This window comes from Gastrolobium bilobum, unplaced genomic scaffold, assembly GCF_033153095.1.
Source record: "Gastrolobium bilobum isolate Gb01-03AN ecotype WA unplaced genomic scaffold, APGP_CSIRO_Gbil_v1 utg8260, whole genome shotgun sequence".
In the NCBI taxonomy this organism is placed as follows: domain Eukaryota; kingdom Viridiplantae; phylum Streptophyta; class Magnoliopsida; order Fabales; family Fabaceae; genus Gastrolobium; species Gastrolobium bilobum.
This window is the reverse complement of record NW_026899532.1, coordinates 739,218-766,150: the sequence shown is the minus strand read 5'-3', so window position 1 is coordinate 766,150 and position 26,933 is coordinate 739,218. Positions and strand designations below refer to the sequence as shown.

Genomic DNA, 26,933 nt, shown 5'->3' with positions numbered 1-26,933 from the left:
GGCACATAACATTAAAATCCAATAATATAATATAGAAGAAAGAATTGTATAATATAAAAGAATAGAATGTCCAAAGATTTCATCGTTTTTATAGAAGGGGAACGCCTCTTGGTCTTCTTCCCTAGGTTGTTCTTAATATATCTATTGGTCGTGTTCGTGTCGAATGTTTTACCCGATTTCAAAATTGTGTCGTGTTCATGTTGATTGTATTCATGTTTGTGTCGAATTCATGTCATGTTGTGTCATGTCGATTCAAATTGCCACCCTATGACAAGCCAATAGGATTCATTATCTCTGTAAGAGATAAGTTATCCACAAGAGACCAGGGGGACTCAAATGACTTTCGTAAGACTCAGGAATCCCTGCACAATAAAGAGACTACGAAGGAGATCATGGATCCACCTTTAGAGTTTATAGAAGAAGAATTCTAATTCTGTAAAAGCTAACTTCCTGTCAGTCAAGAGTTGATATGGTATCCCTGCTCTTGATTGGAAGATGGATAACGAGATGAAACAATGGATTGGCACGGTAACCCTACATGAATGGTTGATCACTTGATCGTTCATCTAGCTTTGAGGCCACAAAGTATTGCTAGTACTCTGTGTGATCATGTTAGGCCTACTAAAGGGGTTTAGTACGCCCAAGCTTATTTATGTCAGTGGCTAATTGGACCTAATAGGTCACACACATAAGAGTATAATGTAGCATATGGTTTTGGGCATATAAGAGTGTAATGTAGATTCTATGAGATATGATCATTCAAGTGCTATAGGTTAATAGCCGAAACAAATCAGAACTATGCTGTGAATAATATGAAACATATGGGCCTATATGACTTCAAATTGCTTTTATAAAGGTGTTTAGATTTTTCTTTCCCTTTCAAATGCTTTATATATATATATATATATAATCTTTCGACATCGGTGTCAAATTTTGAAATTTGACATCAAATTTTAACCTTTAATTTATGCAAATCAATAGTTATCATTTATTAGAAATTAAACTTATTAATTAATATTAATTTCCAATAAATGATAACCATTGATTGATGAAAATCAATGGTTAAATTTTGGTATATATATATATATATATATATATATATATATATATATATATATATATATATATATATATATATTGAGGAGAAATCTTTTGTCTTCGGTGTAAGACTTCTAAATCTTACTCTTCATCTTAACCGTTTATTTTCGTCCATATAACAATTATAGTTTATTGAACAATACTAATTAATTATTTATTAAGATTTAATATCTTTTTGTTTGGCACTCTTAACATTGAAGTGAATACTTTATCCCAAAAAAAAAGTGAATACCGGTGAAACCCCAATAAAGGATGAAGCTAACCACACCAAAAAAAGAAAAAAAGAAAAAAAAAAGGATGAAGCTAATACTGGTGATTAGATTCTTTATCGTGGTCACAAAATGGTTGCGTGTGATCTGCAGTACGTGATTTTTGCAGCTACCAGGTCATCGCTGAACACGAATATGTATGTTATTTTTATTATTTTTAATTTTTGGAAGATTTATTTTATAAGATTAATGTTCGGCTTTTTAAAAAATATTAAATTATATTATTTTAATTAAAATTACTGTATTTTATGATAAAAAAAATTACATAATTAAAATCTTGATATAAAAAAACGAGAGTTTTTTATTTAAATATTAAATAAAAAATAATTATTTTAACTAAAATAATTGTTCAAGACAAATAATTTTTCCTTTTTGTATATATATTGCTCTAGAAATTATTTATTTATTAACAAGTTCATTATTATAAAAATTTCAACGAATCAAAATTACACAAGTGATTATTTTTTAATTTTAAGTTGTTTATTTTTTAGAAAAATTATTTTATTTCAAGGTTCTCCACTGTACTTGCTCGAGTAGGCTATACGTGTATCTCACAATGCCAAATATAAAAACTGATTTAGCCTATCATGAAGTTGAAGAATTCCCAAAAAAAAAGGGATATAGTAACAGTCCGTTCAAATATCATGTCATATGAGATATTATCTAAATTACTATTTTTTTTCATTCCCTCCAAAACTTGATTCCCACGATTTTTTTACTATTTCAGTTCATTCCCACCTCCCAACCTTGATTCCCGCGTTTTAGTTTTATTAGCCAAGAACGTGTATTTGAGCTTTGTAACCATCCTTCTCATAATTTGTTCTTTCACCATTCTCACAACCCACATCACTTTTGCATAAGCTTTGAAATTATCCCTATTCTGAAGAAATTAAAGCAAGGCTGGTAATTCGTCCTGACGACACTGAAGACAAAGTATGATAAATTATACTCTTGCTTTTTTCTTTTGTCTTTTTGCTGTATTTGTGGGTATATCACCTAGGCTGTATCATCTGAAAAATTTATGCTTTACGTGTGCTCGTTGCAACCAGGAACCGATGGACTCAACTTGAAATAATATCTTGAATACTTGTTTACATTAATGTCCTATTCATTTTGTTGCATGACAAGTTTGTTCACAATATTTATGAGAAATTAAAGATCTTAGTTGTCATATTTTAAGTTGGTATTTTAAACCGAAATGAGAAAGCATGTCGTATTGGCCTTCAATAATGCATTATAAGAATGTTGTCAATCATATGCATGAACTGTTTAATGCACGCTGCATATACTTTCAATTTTTTGAGACTCTGTTTCTTTTTCTCAATATAGCACCAAATTGGTGGGGGTAAACCATTTCCATTACCAATTTCCTTCTCTAGTAATATCTTTCATCAACTTATGTAGAAGTGTGCTCCAGATTCTCAATCTTGACATTGTATTTAATAAATCAATTTATTATTATATGTAGCTAACTACTTGCTTCTGTTATTCAGTTTTGTTATGATATAAGAGTTCACATCTTTTTCTGAATGAGATGCTGATTACATTGTAGGGTCTTTACATGGGGGTTAATATGCAATAAACTCGAATAATTCTTATTTTGTTAGTTCATTTACTAATTGCTTTTTATTCAGAAAATAGAAATCAAAGCACAATTTTTTCAACAAACTTATACAGGAAGATCACATTACCACCTTAGTGTAACTCTAGTAATAGGAAGGTATATGCATATCTATGTTAGGAAGGTATACCCATTGACGTGTTGGAGTATTTCAATTCCATTATTTTTAAAGATATTATAATATATGGTTGGATTGTAAAATTAACTTTTTTTATTAATTTTCATTACAACAAATTAATTTATTCTTACAATATATATAAAAAGATAGTTGTTTGTGTGGTTATCATTTATTGCAAATTTATAATTTTGTTGGGTTATGAGATATAATTGTGGAAGTCTTATGAATTTCTTAAGTCTTACTGTACTGTTATTGCATTTAATTAGCTAATATATTAATATTGTATGTATACAACTCTATTCTTTTTTGTATTACTAGAATCACAGGTTTTTACTATTTCATGTATGTAGATGTCGCCAAATGGACATACAGGTAGAGGTATTAATAGGCGTAAGGGCATAGCTCGAGGGGGAATGAGAGTTGAGTCCCCTTCACTGCAGTCGACTCCACACTCGCAGCCTAGTCCTTCATCATTTAGGCTTTCTACCCCGACTCCAGAGCATACTGCTGCCTCCACAGATGAGGCAAATCAGGTTTTTCCATGAACTTAAATGTTTTAAGTACTTGTCTTATGTAAATGACATATAAATTGTTTTTAAATTGAACACATAGGTAGCTAGCCCATCACCCCTCCCTACACCCGGTGTTGACTCTTTCACTGCGACAATGTCTAGTGGTGCATTGATGCTTCCCGTATGGGGGAGCAAAGATCCTGCTGATGAGTTGATATGGATACGCCCCATGGGAACGGCGTAAGCGTTGAATACTTTTTGTATTCGTGTAGTTAATTAAATTCTTCTTTGTAAATAAGTTTCTAATTGTTTGTGTCTGTGATCACAGGTTTGACCCTCCATATGTGGTGCGAGAAATAACTGACATCGTAAAAAGTAACTTTAATACAAGTTGGCTCTCATATGGAGAGGTTCGCAAGGCAGTGGGAGACAACTGGTATAAACAATTTAGGGTATGAGATAATTGTTTAATTTTGTATGTACATATTTTTTATATCAGCATACACTACTCATTAATCAATCACCTTGTTAATTGTTATATGATTTGTATATGCAGAAAATGTATAAATGTGTTCCACAGCATGAGGTTCTTATGCAAAAGACATTTCATCACAAAGCATCGTATTTATTGTCACATCATTTGCACAAGGTTCGGGTAGGTACGGAGAGAGGGACATGGATTAAATCAGATATTTTACCACAGCTGCAGGAGAAATGGGCCTTAGCAAGCTGGCAAAGAAGGTCTCAGAAAAACAAACAAAATAGATCAAAATACGAAGGACCTGCACATGTTGGAGGTTCTATCCCAGCAACGGAAATTAAGAAGAGATTGGTAAGTAATTTGAATTAAAAATTGTACAACTAAAAACTATTGTTTCTCATTTTCATTATGGATGTTTGGATAACCTTTTGTATTGTAGAGGATGGATCCTACTATAAATCCAGAGTCATTATCTTGGGAGGTATTTAAGAAGATGCACTTAGTTAAATCAGATGGCTTATGGGTTAATGAGAAGGCAAAGGGATATGCTGTAAGTTTGTGATATTTGAGAATTTTTGTTTATTTGACATTAAATCAGATTTAAGTGATAACTAATGTAATTTTTGTAATTTCAGGAGGACTTTTTGAAGCGAAGGACTGATCGTGACAATGCATTGGAGGCTGGGGCAGAGGCATCCACATGTCAATCTGATGAAGTGCTATTATTGCAGGCTGTTGGTGGTATGAACAAGAAAGGTCGAATATATGGTTTAGGTGCAGAGGCGTGGAATTATAAGTCCACAAAGATTTCTGCTAGCTTGTCAGGAGTCTCCACAGATGAGTATGATCACATGAGAGACTTGGTCACCAGCTTATCCAGCCAAAATGAGCAGCTGAAGCAGAAATATGAGAACACGCAACAACAAATGACTGTTATGAAAAAGAAAACAGACCAAGAGATGGCAATTATGAAAGAGAAAACAGACCGAGAGATGGCAATTATGAAAGAGCAACTGGCGATGTTGATGGCTCGTTTAGGAGGAGATGTGCGCACCTCCACTACTACTACTTCGGCACTAGATGCACAGAGTGATGATTATGATGATTATAGTGATGCTCAGTTGCATGATGATAATTGATAGTATGCATATTTCCTTTTCTTATCTTCATTTGTGAATATTGCTTGTTATCTCATACATTTTGTTATTTTTTATGAATTCACGTAAAAACTTATTGTATTGCAATGGTTGGATTTGATTTGATCTTTATTTTCATTTAGTATGGCTACTTTATATTTTGTGTCAGTTGAATTTCCTATAAGAATATTAGATTATAATTAATATTAGTTTTCGGTAAAAATTAAATTTTCAATGTAATTGATTTTGAAAAAAATTCAAATATTAGGGATAAAAATAAAGACAGAAATATATGTCACCAATTGGGATGGAAAACATTGTCATTAATAGAGATAGAAACAATATATTACTAATAGAGAAAAAAATTTCCCTCACAAACAGAGAAAGAAACAATCCATCACTAACAGAGAGGGAAAAATATCCATCGCAAATAGAAAGGAAAAATATTCGTCACTAACAGAGATGAAAATTATCCATCACTAACAAAGACAGAAAATTGTTTGTCACTAACAGAGAGGGAAAAAATTCATCACTAATGGAGACGAACAACTTCCGTCTCTAATAGGAACGGATTACACATAGTTCACGTGCATAAATTAGTGACAGAAAATAATATCATAGAGACAGATTTATCCATCACTATCGGGGAGGGAAATATTTCTGTCTCTAATAGTGACATAATTTTTTCCGTCTCAGATAGAGACGGATTTGTTCCGTCCTAAAATTCGTCTCTATTAGAGACAAATTCATAATTCTGTCTCCATCTGTTAGTGACGAGCCATAATGTAACGGATTTTTGTCCGTTTCTAATTCCGTCACTAATTTACTTAGTGACGGAAATATTTCACTTAGTGAGGGAATTTTTCTGTCTCTAATCCATGCTTTTTTAGTAGTGATATTATATTTAAATGTTTTATGTTATATATTACAAATTCTGAAAAATTAAGATTAAGATAATTCATCTTTAAAACCCCAGAAAACGAAATTACAAAATGTCAGCATATATATGCGTATATATTGGCATTATTTTATTTTCATTGAAATAATAATAGTTTCAATTTTTTCATAATCATACACTAATCATAAATTTATGATAAATTAATGCCTTTTAGTTAGATTTAGTTCATTGTACGTCAAACCTATTTGGTGAAAAGAATTGGCTCATAATTGAGAATTGGAATTAGATATCAACATCTTAATTCTAATTATTTTGTTTAGCATATACATTAAAATTAAGTTTAATTTTATCCAAATAAAAAATAATTATCATATATATATATATATATTTATAATTTTAAAAGACACAACTTTCATTTCACTCGATCATGTTTTAGCATATATTTGTTGGTCTTTTGTATTCTCTCTTCTTCCTAAAATTAGGAAGCAGAGAAGGTAAAAATCAATAAATATATATCAATAAATATAAAGTTGTATCCTTTAAAATAATAATTTTTTTGTTATCAAAAAAAAAAAAATAATAATAATTTTTTTTTCAAATATATGTATATATATGAGTTCATTTTTTCTATAGTCAATGTATATAAGTTATCTATATTGAGCTCAAAACGACATTATAATAGTCTTTCTCATTATAAATTTTTAATCTTTCAACCCAAAACAACGTCGTTTTGAGAGTGAATATTATAAATAACTTATCTATATTCACTCTGTAAATATATTAAAGCCTATATATATATATATAGGTATATATATATGGGCAAGATCCTTTAACATCGGTGTTAAATTTTAAAATTTGATAGCAAATCTTATCCATTGATTTTCGCCAATCAATGATAATTAATAAGTTTAATTTCCAATTAGTGACGAACCCAGATAACTTTATTTATATCTGCGTAATTAGTGATTGGGTTCAGGGGCAGCGTCCCGATTTTTTTTTAAAGATACTATGAATAGTTTTGCGTATTGTATTTTTTTTTTTGAATAACCATAAAGTAAGCTGCTTCTAGAGGGAATTTTTTGTGTGCTCCAGGTCCCATGTGGTCCTTCCATTTAGGGGTGCCACTTGGACAAAAATTTATTTTTTATTTCTCCTCTTTTCTCTCTCCTCAATAATTATTTGATTTTGATTGGTCTCCACTGAATTAACGGTGGTCCAGGAGCACCAAAATTTCTCTCCTTTTAGAGTTCTAGTTATAGTTTTGCATCTCCTTTACAATGTTAAATTTTTAAATGGTGATTTGTTGTTGTGATAGCCGGAGGAAAGGTGATACAATGGAACGACCATTCACTAACTATTTTTCTTCTTCTTCAAAAGTTAGTGTGTGCATTTGCAACAATATAGGTCTGCTAGTGTTCCCAATAAGTAATAATCGTTGATTGGCGAAAATCAACGGATAGGATTTGGTGTCAAATGATCATATACCATATATATATATATATATATATATATATATATATATATATATATAGGATCCTTTGAAACCGGTGTCAAATTTGAAATTTGACACCTCATCTGAGAGTCGTTATATCAAAAAAGATCAACGGTAACACATGTTTACAAATCAGAGTCGTTGATCTTTTTTGATCTAACGACTCTCAGATGAGGTGTCAAACTTCAAATTTGACATCGGTGTCAAAAGATCCTACCTCATATATATATATAAAGACATAAAAGTGTTCGAGCATCTTCATGATTTAAGTTGAGAATGACCCCATCGAAACCCAATGCTTGGCTGACAGACATACACGTTGAGATATATAGTCTCACATTGGTTGTATGAGCAACTAATGAGGAGTTTATAAAGATTTGGGCACTCCCACCCTTTGAGCTAGCTTTTGAGGTGGTGTATCCCAAGGTTCTATATATTATATATAGGGCAGGATATTCTTACTGTAAGAGTTAGAAGTCTTGCACTCAATCTTGACCATTGATCCACTTGTATCCAATGGCTCACATTACTAAAAAATTTGAGCCATTAGATATAAATGGAATTAACGGATAAGAATGAGAATGTAAACTGATGTAAAATGATCCTGCCCTTATATATATATAAATATATATATATATATATATAGGCAATGCTTTTCTTATGCTATTGGAGAGGAGCAAATCTCCTACACACTCAAATTTATGGTGGGGCCCACACATAGAAAACAAAAAAAATTATTGCACGCAAAACGAACTCTCACCAACATGAGAAAAGAGCTCTCCTTCTTTTTCCATATATATATATATATATATATATAAAGACATAAAAGTGTTCGAGCATCTTCATGATTTAAGTTGAGAATGACCCCATGCATCTTCATGACTTAAGTTGAGAATGACCCCATCGAAACCCAATGCTTGGCTGACAGACATACACGTTGCTGCATGTTCTTAAAATTGACATTAGCGTACAATGCGTTCTTAAAATTGATGGTAAGTTTTATATGCTTGATCTCCCATAATAAGCCACGTAGGTATATAATGATTCAAAGTCAACTCACGTGGGAAATAGGAATAATTTTACAGGCGTCAAAACCATCTCAATACCTAATTGCTTCTTAAATTGATATAAAGTCTTTGGGCCATTCGTAGCTGTATCATGAAAATGATTGGCACATGCATTTTATAAAGAAAATAAAAATGTGAACAAAATACTGACACGAATAACAATATTTCAAAATATAGGCGTTTACGTCTTCACAAGCATTTAACCATGACTTGTTTGTCTTAAATACAACGGACAATATGACGAAATGAAAATCACCAAATTTTTAAGTTTCCGTGTATGAAAAACAATCATTTCGGGATCTAGCATTTAACCCAAAAGCAATTAATTATGAATTTGTTTCTCTACAAGAGAAATGATAATATGCAAGAAAAACAGAAGAAATGACAATTACCCTTATAATAAGGAACATCCTATCAGAAAGTAAGATTTATTTTTTTTTACTTAATTACTATTAGTCTCAATAAATGTTTGGATTAGTACTTAATTATAGATTGTTTGTCAAGAGAGATTTTTACAACCTCTAAGGATAGCATCGGCTAAGGCTAGCTATTGATTATGGTTTTAAGTAAAGCTGTTCTTATAGTGTTTTCAGAGAGGGACATTTAATCTCACTAAATACGGCAATCTCTGATGTATGCGCCACCTTCCACTCAGATTTGCTTGAAGAATCCACCTTAACTTTCTTTGACATCTAGTGAATTAAATGACTAGCTTGACCTGTTGTCTCTTATCTTGAGACACACCAAATTTGAAGACTAGGATTAATGTTAGATATATATAAAACCATTTAAGAGGTCTTCACAATAGTTTAAATTTTTGGGTTGAATTGGTTCTTTAGATGGTTTCAGAGCCTTCGTTTCGTGGGTTTGATCCTCACCGTTCCCCACTTTCTCTTGTGGAATTTCTTAGCAGATAAGTGGGTATGTGCATTATTCACCCTTCAAGACCAGTGGGCTCTCGTGTGAGAGAGCGTGTTATATAAATATAAAACTATTTAAGACACTTTAACTTAATAGCTCAAACTTTTGGGTTGAATTGGTTCTTACAATGGTATTAGAGCCTCGGTGTCACGGGTTCAATCCTCATTCCTCATTTAATTAATAATTAATTAAGTCTTGTGGAGTTTCACAGCTCAGGTAGGCTGCTGGGCCTTATGCATCATCAACCTTTCAAGCCTAATAAGCTCTTGTGTGAGGGAGCGTGTTAGAGAAATATAAAATCATTCATATAACATCACCTAACCGTTTAAGCTTTTCGGTTGAATTGGTTCTTTACAATTAATGCACCTCAAAATCTTCCTCTACTAAATCTCTTCCTCCACAGATATAAAATCCCTCCCACAGAAATGATTTCATAATACAGAAACATTTAGCAGAAGGATTATAGGAGGAAAGTGTTGTTTGGCAAGAAAATGTTCCTCCAAATTATGTTGTGTTTGTCCTTGATTGGTCTTAGTTCCCAAACACTACATAGTCACTACAATTTTGTTGTGAGTCCCATCTCATCCTACCGATTCCTTAGTACAATTTTGTTGTTGCATGAAACTGCCTATTGTGTAATTCTTCTTGAAGTACATGTGTATATGTTACATATAGTAGTAGTAACTTAAGTTGCAGCTAACATCAGACTACTTAATAATTGTAATAACTGATTTCATTAATCTTGCAGGTGAAAGAAGCAAGGTATACAAGGCTCTGTTCAACAAAAAGCATATTGACTGTGAATGGAAAATTTCCAGGGCCAACTATAAGTGTCCACAAGGGTGATACAGTTTATGTTAATGTTCATAACAAGGGCAAATACAACATCACTTTACACTGGTATTGAGTTTTTAATAACAGGAATTTTGATGACATTGGGAAACACAACATAATGAATAAATGTTAACCATATACCTAACTACAACTGATTAATGTGCAGGCATGGTGTGAAGCAGCCAAGGAATCCATGGACAGATGGTCCTGAATACATTACTCAGTGCCCCATCCAACCTGGAGGGAAATTCAGACAGAAGATAGTTTTTTCTACAGAAGAAGGGACCTTATGGTGGCATGCTCACAGTGACTGGACAAGAGCCACTGTCCACGGAGCTATAAAAATCTATCCAAGAAAGAATAGTACCTACCCTTTTCCCAAACCTGATGCAGACATTCCCATCATATTTGGTATGAAAACCTTTATAGTTGTCCTTCCTCCTTAGTTGATCAAATAGCCATAACAGAATTTTATTTATTCCTACACAGGAGAATGGTGGAAAAATGATGTCAATAAGGTCTACAAAGAATCTATTGAAACTGGAGGAGGCCCAAACATATCCGATGCTATCACTATTAATGGTCAACCTGGGGATTTATTCCCTTGCTCAAGATCAAGTAGGCATCAAAATTTCCTTTCACAATCATTAACATAAGCATATTATGATCTACTTGGTCGTTTATAAATTAATCTTATTCATGGGGTTAACTAACTATTTCTTCATGAAACACTTGTGTTTCTTTTAATTTTCAGAAACATTCAAGTTAAATGTAGACCAAGGCAAGACTTATCATCTCCGCATTATTAATGCCGCGATGAATCTCATTCTCTTTTTCTCTGTTGCCAAACACAACCTCACTGTTGTTGGAGCTGATGCTATGTACACCAAGCCAATAACAAGGGATTACATATGCATATCTCCAGGACAAACAATGGATGTGTTGTTGCATGCTAACCAAGAGCCTAATCACTATTATATGGCTGCAAGGGCATATTCAACAGGAGTTGTTGGTTTTGATAACTCTACAACCACTGCTAGAGTCCACTACAGTGGGAATTATGATCCACCTTTATCTCCTACATTACCTTATCTTCCAAAAAATAATGACACACATGCAGCTTTTGATTTCATCAGAAGTATTAGAGGCTTACCTCTGAAATTTCCGCACAACGTCCCAAAAAATATCAAAAATCATATAGTGACTACAATTTCTGTTAACACCTTCCCATGCCCCAATGGAAAATCCTGCCAGGGACCAAATGGAACCATTTTTGCGGCTAGCATGAACAATATAAGTTTTGAAACCCCTAGATTTGACATACTAGAAGCCTATTACTACCATATCAAAGGGGTATTCAGAAAGGGATTTCCCAGATTACCACCATTGATATTTAACTTCACTGCAGATGTTTTGCCTCTAACCTTGAGTGTTCCCAAGCGAGGGACTAAGGTTATTGTTCTGAACTATGGTTCAACAGTGGAAGTTGTTATCCAAGGGACAAACGTGGTTGGAGGAGTAGACCATCCTATTCATCTCCATGGATTCAGTTTCTTTGTTGTTGGATATGGATTTGGTAATTTCAACAAAAGTAAGGACCCCATGAGTTACAATCTCATTGATCCTCCTATGTTGAATACAGTGATTGTGCCTGTAAAAGGCTGGGCTGCCATCAGGTTCGTGGCTACCAACCCTGGTATGTGGCATGGCATTGAATACTCGCTTATATTTAACTGTTGTTTTTCCATTTTCTTCATTTTCTAAGTTCAGAACTCATTGTTGCATGAACTGCACTTTTAATTACAGGAGTATGGTTCATGCATTGCCATCTAGAACGCCACCTCTCTTGGGGCATGGAGACAGTGTTTATTGTGAAGAATGGCGAACTATTAAATGAAACATTACCACCTCCACCCCCAGACATGCCCCCGTGTTAAACTGAAAAAAAATTGTAGTCACAAGGTGGACCCACTTCGCTGAGGATTAGGCTTATACTCTATAATAGTGTGAATTGGAATCCTGCTGGCCAATGCAAGGGTGTTATTGGTGGATAATTTGTAATTCTTAAAGAGGTTGGAGGGTGGTTCCTCACAGGTGTCTAACTTCACTTAAACTTTTATCTATTCAAAAAAAATTATTGTTCTTAAGAAAAATAGTAGTTCTCCTTGCTTTGGTATTTATCAAAATTTAACTCTCTTCTTCTTTTGGTACTTTTGTGGGGTCTTTTCCATCAACATGTGATATATATATATATATATATATATATATATATATATATATATATATATATATATATATATATACGAGTTTTATAAGAGTTATGTTGTAGAAAAAATGATTGTGTAATGTTATAGAGATTCGTTGTGCGTGCCTTAATTTTTTATTTATATTTTTGCTTTAAAAAGTATGGACCCCACAAAATGTTCTGAGTGTAGGAAAGTTTATTGTGTTATGTTAAAGGACAAAACGAAAACCCTATATATATATATTGAAATAGTTTTTTTATGTTGTAGAAAAACAAAATCTCATGCAGTAAAAACAAAATTACAAGTGGGACCTGTAAGAACCCGCACTGTTAATTAAGGAAGTTAATTAATTAATTATGTGAAATTAGGAAATAATTCCATAATTGACCCTAATAATTATTATGAGGCTTTAATAATTATAGTAAGTGATTAAGAATGCTGAAAGTCGCTTTTCGGAAGAAAAGTGCAGATACCGGTTCTGCTAGTCGGTATAAATGCGTACCGAAAAAGTATCCCGGAAAATTATAATAAGTGCATGATAATTACTAGAATAATATGTAGGACTTGTAAAACAAGTTTTAAGTCAAAATAATGAGAATTGGTGCCAGAAACTGGTACTGGCTATGAAAAACGCGTACCAGAAAGGTGCTCCGAAAATTATAAGAAAAATATGATAATTCTTGTAAAATTGAGTAGGTTAAGAATCCAAAGTTTGGGATTAAAATGATAAGCGTAGCAATTAAAGTTAATACTGTGTGTTTAAGTGTTAAACCGCCTATATAAGCCTTACTAAACCCTAGGCCATGTTGTGCCTCCTACGTGAGTTTTTGCTGAGCTTGAAGTCAGCCACCCTTAGCCACCCCTTCTTCTCCATTTGTGAGCCAAGTGGCCATCTTTCACTTGGTTTCTCCTCTTTTACTTGGTAAACGCTTGAGGGCTATCATTGTGAGGGTGTGAAAGTGCATCTTCTGAGTTGTTGGCCACTGTGTGAGGTCAGTTTGAGTGCTGAGTTTGGAGTTTGGGTGAGAGCCATCTTGCTCTTGGCTTGTGAAGCTTCAAGAAGCTTCTTTTGTGAGGAAAAGGCCAAGCTTTGGTAGCATTTTCGTGCACCCTTGAAGTCAGTACCTTGGAGCTGTTGTGTGAGCTACAAGAGCACCCATTTTGCTGAGTTTTAGTCGTGGTAAGTTGTACCAACCTTGGTCTTGAGTTTTGTTGCTTAAAGATGAAGTCTTTGCATGTTTAATGAATTAAACAAGTAACCAACTGTCATATGAACCTCAATGAACCTTAAGATGCATGTTTAAGCTTCTGGAAGTGTTAAAAATGGACCATTGGAAGGATATCTTCGCGAAATGCAGAAACTGCATTCTGTCGCGAAATATTCGGATATTTTCCGTGGAATATCCAGATATTGATATCCGGATGGGGATCTGGATATCCGGATATTGATATCCGGATATTGCCAGAGTGATATCCGGATATTGTATATCCGGATATTGCATATCCAGATATGTCCCCGTGGAATATCCGGATATTCTGGGTTTGCGAGGAACAGTAGCGTAATGTTCATCCAGAACTGATCTATAGGTTTGTGGACCCTAGTTTGAGGAAGTTGAACTTCTGTGATTAATTAATGTAAGTCAGAATCATGTGATTAAGGGCTTATGGCTTGTGTGAAACCTTAAGACGTAAAACGTAATGGAAAGGCGTTGTCTTAATGTTGTATACTTGTAGAGTATGATTGTTGATGTATTATTGGTCCATAACAGATTGTGAATCTGCTGTGTTTGGACTTTGAGCTGTGGACTCTTGGCTTTGGGTGTTAGCTTGCAAGGTAAGCTTTCGTGTCCTCGGTTTAGCCATGTTGTGGTTCCACCATGTCCCATGGGGTATGGTTATATGCATGTTATGTTACATGCTTTGGATATTTTGAAATGCTTTTGAGCTGATATGTGCAATGGCTTATAATATGTATGTGTTGTTTCCACTTAGTCGGTAAGCCTGAGTATGTGGCGTCATACAAGATGGTGAGTCCGTGGGTGGGTGCAAGTAGCGTCTTGCATATTGTGTGGGTAATAGACGTATTCCTACATTTCTATGATCAGTAGAATAGTACTGACACACATGACATGATTATCTGCTGCATTGCACTATTTTAGAACTGATGATGATAAACTGCTTTTAAACTTATATTGCACATGTAAGTGAGCTTGGGGTGGAAGATCCTTGAGGACCCCTTGTCTTACTGAGATTTCTTGTTTAAAGATTTCACCCCACGTTTGGGGAATGCTTATTTCAGGTTCAAGTAGTATGGTGACTGATGCCTCTGGCGGCAGGAGGCCAGAGTTTAGTTGATTATGTTATTACTGCTTATTTTCTAGCATGACTGGACTAGATGTTGTTTATGTTTTCCGCATTATTATTATGTTGTTGATGTTGAGACTTATGTTGTCTTTGTTGCCTTATTTGGGTGAGCATGAAAGTGTCCATGCGACTATGTTGTTAGTACTTTGAGTTGAGTTGTATAAACTGATAGTTGGTACAGTCTACGTGTTGTAGTTCCGTGACTAGAGCCATACATTATGTTATTTTAATGAATGAGGTATTTCTATTAGCTATTTTATTGCAATTGCATACAGGCGACATTTTGAAAATGATTAAGTAATCAAGTTGGTAATGATTAATGACGTCATAATTGAAAAGAAAAAGATATTCCGCATTTTTAATTTAGCGTAGCTTAATACGATGTAATGATAACACTGCCGGATATATACGGGATGTTACAGGACCCACAAGTAAGAGGAGAGAGAAAAAGTAAATGTGAGATCCATCTCTCTTTTGTGTGTGTAGGAAATTGGCTTCTCTAATGTAACAAGAGATACATATAACCAGTGTTTAAAAACCCGGCCCGGCCATCGACCCGGTCGAGGTCAGGGGTCACGGGTTCAACCGGGGGGTCACGGGGTCACTATGCTGACTCGGTTTTATATATTAAAAAAATAAAAATATATATATATCCTATATGAAAATATTAAAAAGCAAATCACCACTCATCAAAGATTCAAAATATCCTTAACATAATTTACCAATTATAACCACAAGTCAATATTACACAACATAATTAAAGTATCAAGATACCAAAGTACAAAACTCATATTCTAATGATACCAAATTATCAAGATACCACAAGTCTAGGTCGTTTGGAGAGTAGAGAACGATTAGATTTAGGTTTGCAAGCATTTTTATTTTTATTTTTTAATAAAACGACGTTGTTTCATGGAATTTTCTTTAAAAACAAAACATGCAGTGACCCCCTTTGACCACTTTGACCCGAGAGTCACTGAAACACGACTGAGTTTTGGGGGTCGGAGGGGTCGATGTGCATTTAGGGTCCAACTTGTGACCCCAACCCTCAGAAGGGAAGGGTCAGGGTTGACCCGGGTCAACCCGGGGGTGGGGTGGGGTTTTAAAACACTGCATATAACCCATATATAAAAATATATATATATATATATATATATATATATATATATATATATATATGGTTCATTTTTTCTGCAGTTACTACAGATAAGTTATTTGTAGTAAGCCAATACGACGTCGTTTTGGGCAAAAATCATGGTGTTTTTGTAATTTTAATTTATTTCAAGGTTATAATAGTCTTTATATTTATAGTTTTTTAAGATTTCAATACCAAAACGACGTCGTTTTGAGAATAAATGCAGATAACTTATCTGCATTAACTGCTGAAACATTTTTCCCATATATATATATATATATATATATATATGCTCATTTAAGATTTTCCGTCTCTGATATTTCTTTGTCTCTCTGCTATTTTCTCTCTATAAAAATATTATGAGATACTCTAACCAAAACAAGAGAAAGAAGTATATATTATATATCAAGGGACTTCTATATAAAATCTAAAACATGTAAATTTAGGAAAATGATCTTACGTAGATGTTTTAGGACGTTCTAATGGCATTTTAAAACACTCTGGAAATATTTTATATATTCAAACATAATGAAGAGAAAAAAGTATTACCAAAGGACTTCAATTAAAACATGTAACTTCCGGGAATTTTATAAAGCACTTAGGAATGGCTTTGCCATTAGTTATGCAAAAAGTATTAAAAAATGGATCTAATAATAGTATAAAAAATAATTTGTTATGAATCGTAAAGTTGAATATTATCTTGAATAATACTAATTATATGGTTGAGCCATTAATTTTGTTGGTGAAACATAATTGTCTTGTTCAGGAAATTAAATATTTACAAAGTTTCACCTATTTTTTAAAGGGAAAGGATATTGTAACAACCAACTAGTGTTACTACTAATGTTACTACCAGTCAATTTCATCGTTAAATCGTTATGTTGATCCAACGGTTATATTTATTTTCATCTTTGTATGGTTATGATTCCTCATATTTAATACTTTATATTTATTTTTATCTTTATATGGTTATGATTTTCTATATTTAATGTTTTCACATTAAATATGAGAAATCATAACCATACAAAGATAAAAATAAATATAACCGTTAGATCAACATAATCGATCTAACGGTGAAATTGATTGATAGTAACATTGATAGTAACACTAGTTGGTTGTTACACTATCCTATCTTTTTTTTAAATAACTTAAATTTATTTTGTAATTCGTTAATCATTAGTAGGATTTTATTGGTAGTAGTTTGGGTGCAGTATCATGAACTAGTATTGCACCCTCATGATTGCATTGCATTCAATATGTTTCAATGTAACAGGTAAATTACGGCTTCAATGTTTATTGGCGTGGGTTATATTCTAATGGTTTAAATAATATTTTGGTTTTTATAATTTTTACTTATTTGAATTTTGTTTCTGTTTTTTATATTATTTTTATTTTCAATCCTTATATATCATTAAAATGTCTTTTTCTACAAGTTTCTAGTTAAATCTTCTATTCATTAAGATATATACTCCTATTTTCTATGAATGACTAGACAGACTAGTATCAAAATTTAAAGAGAAAAGTTAAAACGGTAATTTTTCTTAGAATCACTTAACCCTTGCTTTCTTTTATCATTTATCTCATTGTAATTTTTTCCATCTAAATCTATATTTGAGATTGTTAAAGATTTAATTGATTTCACTATTTTATCTCTTTAAGAAAATTATTTTGGAGTTGGCATCATCGTCTATTCGTCTTTCTTTTGTGCTAGAGTTTGTAGGGGACGGGTAGCTTCTTAAAAGTACTACAAGGAATCTCTTTGGCATAACTTTTTTCTAACTTAAAACCAATATTATTAGAATCGGATCGGTCATTGACCCGGCCAAGGTACCGGGTAACTGGGTCAATGGTTTAATCGGTGGGTCACTGGTTGAACCGCATGAACCGGATATATATATATATATATAAATTTATATTTTATACTTAATTATATAATAAATATTTTGAATGGTGTCATCTAAACAATAACATGATGTAGTTTAGTGGTATTTGTTATTTGTTATGTTACATATCCTCAATGGAAGGAGTTCGAATCCCATTGTATTCAATTTTTGAATTAATTCTCTTAACTTAATAGTTATATATTAAATGGTGTATTTTATTCAACTGATGACGGTAGGTCGAATCACTAATAACACTGCTTAAAACTATTTAAAAGCTAAGACTATAAACTAAAGCTGTTTATCAATTATATAATTTTTTTAGATTAAAAATTATTTTAATGCTCAAACTATCTGAGTAAGTCATTTGGTAGAATAATTTATATTATCTTTAATTTTAATTAAAATTATCATAAAGGATGTATAATTGAAATTCTTTATATTAATAAGGAAGTTTCGGATAAACACAAATATTATTTATAAAACAGAAAAATTATTTTTAAAATAAATAAATAAATAATATACTTATATACTAATATATTAATGAGAAAAATATTTCTGCAGTTAATGCGGATAAGTTATTTGCATTTATTCTCAAAACGACGTCGTTTTGGTATTGAAATATTAAAAATTATAAATATAAAGACTATTATAACCCTGAAATAAAATAAAATTACAAAAACACCATGATTTCCGCTCCAAAATGACATCGTATTGAACTTACTGCAGATAAGTTATCTGCAGTAACTGCAAAAAAAATGAACCCTATATTAATTTATAAATAATATACTTATTTATTTAAATAAATAATTTTAGAAATTTTTTAATACACTAATATATTAAAAAATTAAAAATTTGAATATGAGACTTCATATGTTTTTTAAAATAAGGATTTTATTTTTCTTATGTTGCATGAGTCAAATTGTCTCATGCAACACACAAAAAAGTGGGTGGTGCTTATTTTTTTTTTTTAATGGGTCTCATTCACTTTTTGTGTGTTACATGAGACAATTTGTCTCATGCAATATGAGAAGAATAAAACCCTTGAATTAAGTCATAGACTAAAAGTTGAAAACTTCTCTTGGGAAATTTTTCTAAAAAATTACCTTCATATTTTTTATTTATTAAAAAAATATTTTTTTTAAGAGCTTTTAGGAAAAATTATTTGACTTAAATTTTTCTTTTAAGAAAAAAGAGAAACTAACAAAAATTAAAACAAGTAGATAATAGATATAGGGGCAGGTTATATTTACAAACTTTTTTGTTTACAAACTCTTACAAACTACACTATGTAGGATCGGTCCTACATTAATCACACAATGTACGACCGGTCCTACATTAGTGTAATTGCAAAATAAAGTTTGTAAACGGATCCTATCCCATAAATATATGCTATTATATTGTTTATTATAAGTGAGCGGTTTGCATGTTTTGATTCTCCGCATGCTGGTTATATGGAGAAGGTTAGAGAAAATATAAAAATTATTGATTTACCGGGTTGAATTATTGACTTGAGATGATTGTTTTATTAGGTATCAGAATTCCTCCATTAATTGTCTAGATCATATTTTAGTTGTGCTTTCAGTTTGATCTTATTATTTTAGTTGACCTACCACGTCTGATCTTAGGAAACAAACCCACTTGATTAGTACCCTCGATTTGTCTCACAATCCATATTAATGATTAATCAAGATATATGTCAAATATCCGCTATTTTCCCCCCCTGACTTGTCTTCCTAATATTGTGCATCGATTATATTGGCTATTGGCTTTCTCTTGGGATTGGGAAATTCAATCGTTAACCGACCTAGCTAGAAAGATTTTGCACATCGAAAAAGCTCGTGTTACCAAGGCAAACCCAATCTTGACGCGTCGCTCAACTGCCATAATTTGATACACAAATTTCGTCAATATTTTCAACCGTAGAAGCTTCGTGAATTCTATACATAGTGTCGGCTGCTGTTAAACTTTTAAACATTAACTTTTTTATTGTATCACCAACTGCACATGCTCTTCAGTTTTGTTTTATTCATAAGCTAGTTTACATGGCCTACGCATCTTACATCCATGCATGCTTGACCACGTGTTGTAACCCTTTTTGATTGGGCAACCCTTTTTGTTTTTTTGTAGGCCACGTGTTGTACTTTTGTTTACACTGTCCTGCATATGATTGGGCAACCCCTTTTGTTTTTTTAATTTTAAAAATTCAGTTAATAAAAAGTAGTTTTAGTTCAAAGTGGAGTCTAACAAAGTTGGTACGAACAGGGATGTTTGGCAAATTTTTTATGGCAAATTTTTTATCTAAATACCTCGTAAATAGTATTTTTTATCTGATAGTCATGACATAATTCGTTATGTTTAGTAGCAAATTACGTTCGCCAATAACTTTGTGACACATGGGCACATTGCATACTAAATTTGCTATCACTAGTAGTGAATTATGTCCAATCATCTTTTTTCTGCGAAAATGTGTCACGTGTCACAAAATTATTGGTGAATGTAATTTGCTACCAGTAATAACGAATTATGTCGCGTGACAATCGGATAAAAAATACTATTTGCGTGGTATTTGAATAAAAAATTTGCTAAATAATAACATTATGGTCAATGTTGCAAATTGGTAACCATTCTTGCCTTCAATCTGCCTGAAAATAAAATAATTAATTGAATCATTTTCAACATATTAAAAATATAAAAAAAATTCAAAAATTGCATTCCTCCACATATATATATATATATATATATATATGTGAAGGGTATCAAATGAAGACCAAAATGGTGAGAAAAAGGTAATTGATTAATGTTTTTTTCTTAAAAAAAATTAACCTCTCAGTCAACTTGTCCCGCGACAGATTCAACTTGTTTTGACATGCCCTTATGCAGGACAGGACAGGTTCAAATACATTGGCGGACTAGAAAATTTCAACTCGACCCGCCATACCAAGTTAAATGGGTCAATCATATGAGTTGTATACAATTAATTTGAAACCTAATACTTTTATGTCTTTTAAAAAAAAAAAAAACTCGATATATTAAGACTTCATTATAGGTAAGAAATTGTTGTATAAAATTAATTTAGTATTCGTTTATGTAATACGAAAATCATTCCTATGTTGGAAATTACGAAAGAGCATAATTTGTGCACTTTTAGTATGAGATGAACTTTCTTTTGAAAGGTACTATTGCCAAACAAGGAAGAAGAAAATTTCTCACTTCTTTGTAATTTTTCAGAAAACTCTGTTTACTTGTTTTCTAAGTTTTAGCTGCGCCCGACCTATAGGTGACTCCATCTCATCCTTTTGTTTCGCAAAATAAGAAAAACACAAATCTAAAAGTATCGCTTTCATATTGGAAGAGATTTTCTCCCCTCCATTAAACATCATACATACTTTTGCATATTGTCTACATATAAATATCGCTTGTCATACACAAAGGATCGATAAATATTATCTCACATGCATTAACTTTGGAGGCAAAGAATGCCAACTTATTTAGTAGTCACATACACAACACGTAATAAAAACTAGATAAACAATCCTCACACTTAGACACAACTGTAGGAAAATTTGTGATCTTCCTAAAACAACAGTTTCTATATGTTTATAACTAATAACATTCGCATATGACATATATATCTCACATATTAAATCTTAGGATAGTTCTAGGACTTTAAGCAATCCTAGGAATAGCCACAGCCTTGAGGGGATTCTTCATCTCACAGGATAGTTTGAGCACCTCGGTGAGGTCAACGGGGTTAGCCATGTCTTGGAACCATTGAAACTGGTGAACCAACTTAGCCACCCAAAGGCTCACAGTCACAAGGCCTAAGTTCTTACCTGGACAAACCCTACGTCCAGCTCCAAACGGTGCAAGCCTAAGATCAACACCCCTCACATCCATGTCAACCCCTCCTTCACTCCTCAAAAATCTCTCTGGCTTGAACATTAATGGCTCCTCCCACACATTAGGATCGTGGGTTATGGTCCACATGTTCACCATTGTTGTTGTGTTGGCTGGGACCACCATTCCGTTACTCAGCTGAACATCTGACGTGGACAAACGGGCCCACGAAAGGAGGGGCCCAATTGGATGCACTCGCAATGTCTCCTTCACAATGGCTTCAAGGTATGGCATTTTGATTACATCAGCATCCGTAACATCATTCTTGTCTCCCATAACCATATCAAGCTCATCATGAAGCCTTGTCTGCACTTCTTGGTTCAATACAAGCTCAGCCATTACCCACTCAGTAAGAAGTGCTGTTGTATCTGTTCCACGAAATATCATCTCCTGTTTGCAACCAAAACCTAACTCATTACTTTACGAAATATATTGACTCAAATTAGTTTTGGCATTAATTAATAAAAGATTAATGTTGTGTTAAAACACCCTTTACCTTAATTAGACACAACTATAAAAGATTGCTTTTACAATCTTTAAACTACTATATTGCTATAACTGGGGAAGGAGATCGAACTAATCAGTAAAACTTATATCCCAAGAATTGCGTCAAGTAACAACATGAATGTAAGAACACACACGGTCAAAAGAGCATGAGTTTGAATACTGGAGAGGACCTTTAGGGCAAAGTTGGATAATTGATTTGACTTGAAATTAATCACTTTTATGTGTGAGTCCTTCTCTTGTTCAGGACACAAGAACTAGAGGACTTGACTCGCACCAAAAAAGTAATTAAGTTATGTATAAAAATAAAAAATAAAAGGTAGGTTAAGATATGCATGACCAATAAACTTTTGTACGTTAAGATAGTGTAAAAATACAAACCCATAAAATGGCAATCATGTCGTCATCTTGGAGCTTCTCATCCCCCTCTAGAGAGAGCAGAACATCCACAAAGTCCGAGGCATAAGAAAGCTCATTGATTAATGGAGCCTGCATTCGGTGCTCGTCCAAAACCTGCTTGACAAATTTCTTAACGCGAGGAGCAAGAGCTGAGCACCGTTCTTGAATACGAAAAGGGTCATAAAAGAAGCTGATCCAAGACACATAATCAGACCAATTGAAGGCTCCTAAAAGCTCAAACCCTTCCCTCACCATCTCATGCAGCTCTTTAACCTCGTTGCAATTATTAGGGCACTCTTCTTGGCTGTATCTTCTTCCAAAAACGGTTCCCATAATGTTGTTAAGAGCTGCATCTTGGAGGTGTTTCCTTAAGCAAACGAGTCCATATTTGGATTGTTCATTCGCTACGGCGAACAACATAGCGGCGCAGTCAAGCTGGCGACCGGACTCATGGGCGGCGATGCGTGTCGGAGAGAAGAGGTGGGTTGACGCAACCTTACGAAGCAAACGCCAATATGTGTTGTTTGGTGCAAACCCAATGGCACGACTGAACATGAGGCTCTTAGCAGATTGCTTAATGGGACGGTCAGCAAAATGGGGTGAGTTCAAGATTTCACGTGCCATGTGAGCGTTTGATGTGATAACTGCAGGGGTTGAGCCCAAGCTGAAGGCCATAAGTTTTGTAGCAGATAGAGTGGAAGCCATAGAAGCAAGGGTACGGTGAGGTAAGCCATGGCTTAAGCTGAATAAGATGCCAAAGATTGGAAGACCTTTGGGTCCTGGTATTGGGACTTGACCCATTTGGTTCCTTCCATTTCTCCAAGCTACTCCTCCTCCTCCTCCTCTTGAGAAAGCCCATGCTAGAAACCCAATAGAGAAAAGTGCAATTAGGATCACCAAGACTAGATTGTTAAGCATGTTTTGTGTTCCTACAATGGCTGGAAGTGTAAACACCCACCAGCTAGTACTGTCTAAGGATGTTGAAAGTAAACCCATTATAATAGACACGGAAATGAAAACCGATGGAGGATGAGGCAGAGAGTAAGAGAGTGAGGAATGGAAAGATTGTGAAGTAAGTACATTGGAGAGGCATAGGAAGCTTGGTATAAATAGTTGTGCATGCATGAATTGGGTCTTGATGGCAAAATCGTGTTGCGTGCAAGTTTGAAGATATTTTGTATTTTTAAAAGGGCAAAATCGTGTTGCGTGTGATGGGGATTAGAGGTACGTGGCATTGCTGAGAGTAAAGTGTCCTGCTTCTTATTGTTTATTAGCATTCGCTATTTTCACTTTGTTGGTGTTGCATTGACCAAATAGTAAAGCACATGTGGCATTTTCTTATTGTGACATGGTTAGTTTGACGACTTTTTTTTAGCATTTATAAGCATTACAAAAATTTATCATACAAGTGTAAGGTAAAAATATGTAATTGTAAATTTGTAATTTATTACATTTTGTCTTTGGTTAAAGAAATGCACTTTTAAAGAATGTAGCATCTCTCATTCGAATTAATCACATCTTTGTCTATGGTTTTGAATTTTTTTTTTTCTGCAATACTTACATGCAATATAAGTTGGCATGATCATCTTCAACTTTTTGTTTCAATTTTGAAAAACAAGGTTATTTTTTTCATGAATTAAATTCATTAAAATTGTGAGTTTTTTTTCTTAAGTTTTTACCTATGAATAACTAAATTGTTTGTATTTTTTTTGTCAGTATAGTAATCTATTCTATTATATAATAAAATTAGCTTGAAAGAAAAATGTAAACTAAAAATGCACGATTATAAATTTAAAATAATTTATATGACGCAAGTATAAAATAACTAGTTATATGTATTTCTTCTGTCAAACATATTCGGATCTAGTGACGGGTGGATCTTGGAGCGAAAATTTCAATATCCGCCATTGCGCCCTTGAATGTCGGATCCTGGAGCTCCAGGTTTTGTTTCGAGGCGCGCGTGTGTTAGGGCGGGAAACGAGCCTGTACATACGCGTGCGCCTTCCCACCACACGCTGCTCAATGCCTCGCCTCACGTGGCTCCGGACTATTGAGAATGCATAACAAATCTCGTAATTCGACGATTAACGTTGAATTTTTCTTATGACTAAGAAAATGTTTTAAATAGGCCCATCAGTCTTTTTATTTAAGGCACTTTTCATCTCGTTTAACATGAGATAAATTTATTTTCTTACACTTGCATATAAGAGAGAGAAAAGAAAAAAAAGTATAAATGGATTCCATCACTCAATACTTAAGTATAAAAAAATGAGTTTATCTCATGTTAAATAAGAAAATAATTCCTCTTTTATTTAATAGGAAAGTTTAGCAAGATAGAAGTTCTCTCTTATTGGTACAAAGTTGTAGTTGGATTCTTATCTCCAAATGCATAATGTAACATCAATAATAGATATTTTAATTTAATTTTAATGTTTAAATTTAATAAAATAAATATAATGTCGTTTATAAGAGAGAAAGAGGGGCATTCTTACGTTATGTAACTTCTAATTAAAAAATAAATCAATTAGATTTACAACTCGATATATTTTAAATATACAATTAAAACATTGTTAATAAAAAATGTGCGTAATAACCTTGTATATATAGAGAGATATGATTCTTTGACAATTGTGTCAAACTTTGAAATTCGACGTTAAATCCTAACTGTTGATTTCCGCCTATCAACGGTTAGTATTTATTGAAAATTAAACTTATTAATTCCCAATCAATGATAATCGTTGATTGACAAAAATCAACAATTAAAATTTAGTGTCGAATTTATTTTAAAGTTTGACAACGGTAACAAAGAATCATACCTTATATATATATATATATATATATATATATATATATATATATATATATATATATATATATATATATATGGTTCGATTTTTCTGCAGCCACTTTACGTGCAGCTTTGACAAATTTTTCATAGATATATGGATTAAAACATTTAATGTAGGAATCATAACCATACAAAAATTGAAAGCATTAAATATGAGGAATTATAATCATACACCTATCATTGTTGCACATACAACAACTTTAGATATGATTTTACCACATATAGAGAGAGAGAGTCAGGGTCAGGATAATGTTACACTGTTATAAAATGTTTTACTATTGGTCCCATTTATATATAATGATTTTGATTTATTAAATATTTGAGCATGATCAAGATTTGACGTAAATTTCTTATTCTTATATTAGTGTAAGAATATCTTACCCTATATACATATTATTAATATAAAGACATAAAAGTGTTCGAGCATCTTCATGATTTAAGTTAAGAATGACCCCATATCGAAACCCAATGCTTGGCTGACAGACAGACACGTTGCTGCAAGTTCTTAAAATTTACATTAGCGTACAATGCGTTCTTAAAATTGATGGTAAGTTTTATATACTTGATCTCCCATAATAAGCCATTACGTAGGTATATAATGATTCAAAGCCCAACGTATTTTCTTGTGAACTCGCTCTTAATTTTCGTGTTTAAAGAGTTGATTCGCACAAAGGTTGGCGCTAAAAGCAAGGTTCGCCACTAGCATTTCTAGGAGAATGTTATTTTTTTAATTTTTACATAGGAGAATGTTATTTTAACACATAAATCTAGCTTATTTCCCGATGAAAACAATAAACTTTACGGGAGTATATTTTTTCATGTTAAAATTTCACATGACATAGTCATATGAAATTTTTGTGTTTATTTCTCTCTTCAAATGACTTGAATATAAAATAATATGTTGTGTATTGATCTGTGTCAGAGAGTTACAATATATAGAGACCCTAATGGACTTAAGTGAAAGGCTCAAACCTAATCCTAATACAATCAGAATTTACGGATAAGACGAAATCCAATCATATCTAATAATATCTAATCATATCTAATCATATCATATCTAATATTCTAACACTCCCCCTCAAGCTGGTGCATATATATTATGAGCACCAAGCTTGTTACAAATGTATTCAACCCGAGGACCTCTAAGAGCTTTAGTGAAAACATCTGCTAGTTGATTAGACGAGTTGACAAAAGCTGTCTTGATTTCTCC

At 32.9% G+C, this 26,933-nt stretch overlaps 3 protein-coding genes across 3 annotated transcripts; 2 read left to right on the top strand and 1 right to left on the bottom strand.

Annotated features, from left to right (window-relative positions):
* Positions 1-3,456: 3,456 nt before the first annotated feature.
* On the top strand, positions 3,457-5,238 carry LOC133290993 (uncharacterized). The gene is made up of 6 exons (XM_061489153.1): positions 3,457-3,639; positions 3,719-3,858; positions 3,947-4,070; positions 4,175-4,450; positions 4,539-4,649; positions 4,735-5,238. The coding sequence occupies exons 1-6, from the start codon at positions 3,457-3,459 to the stop codon at positions 5,236-5,238; spliced, it is 1,338 nt and encodes a 445-aa protein (XP_061345137.1).
* A 3,807-nt stretch (positions 5,239-9,045) lies between these two features.
* Positions 9,046-12,384, top strand: LOC133290992 (laccase-15-like). Its single transcript, XM_061489152.1, has 8 exons — positions 9,046-9,113; positions 9,532-9,613; positions 10,069-10,182; positions 10,362-10,513; positions 10,614-10,858; positions 10,937-11,065; positions 11,202-12,143; positions 12,254-12,384. Exons 1-8 carry the CDS (start codon positions 9,046-9,048, stop codon positions 12,382-12,384), a joined length of 1,863 nt encoding a protein of 620 aa, XP_061345136.1.
* Positions 12,385-21,741: 9,357 nt separating this feature from the next.
* Positions 21,742-23,871, bottom strand: LOC133290991 (cytochrome P450 78A7). Its single transcript, XM_061489151.1, has 2 exons — positions 22,858-23,871; positions 21,742-22,362 (listed from the first exon to the last, which is right to left on the bottom strand). Exons 1-2 carry the CDS (start codon positions 23,869-23,871, stop codon positions 21,742-21,744), a joined length of 1,635 nt encoding a protein of 544 aa, XP_061345135.1.
* Positions 23,872-26,933: the final 3,062 nt, after the last annotated feature.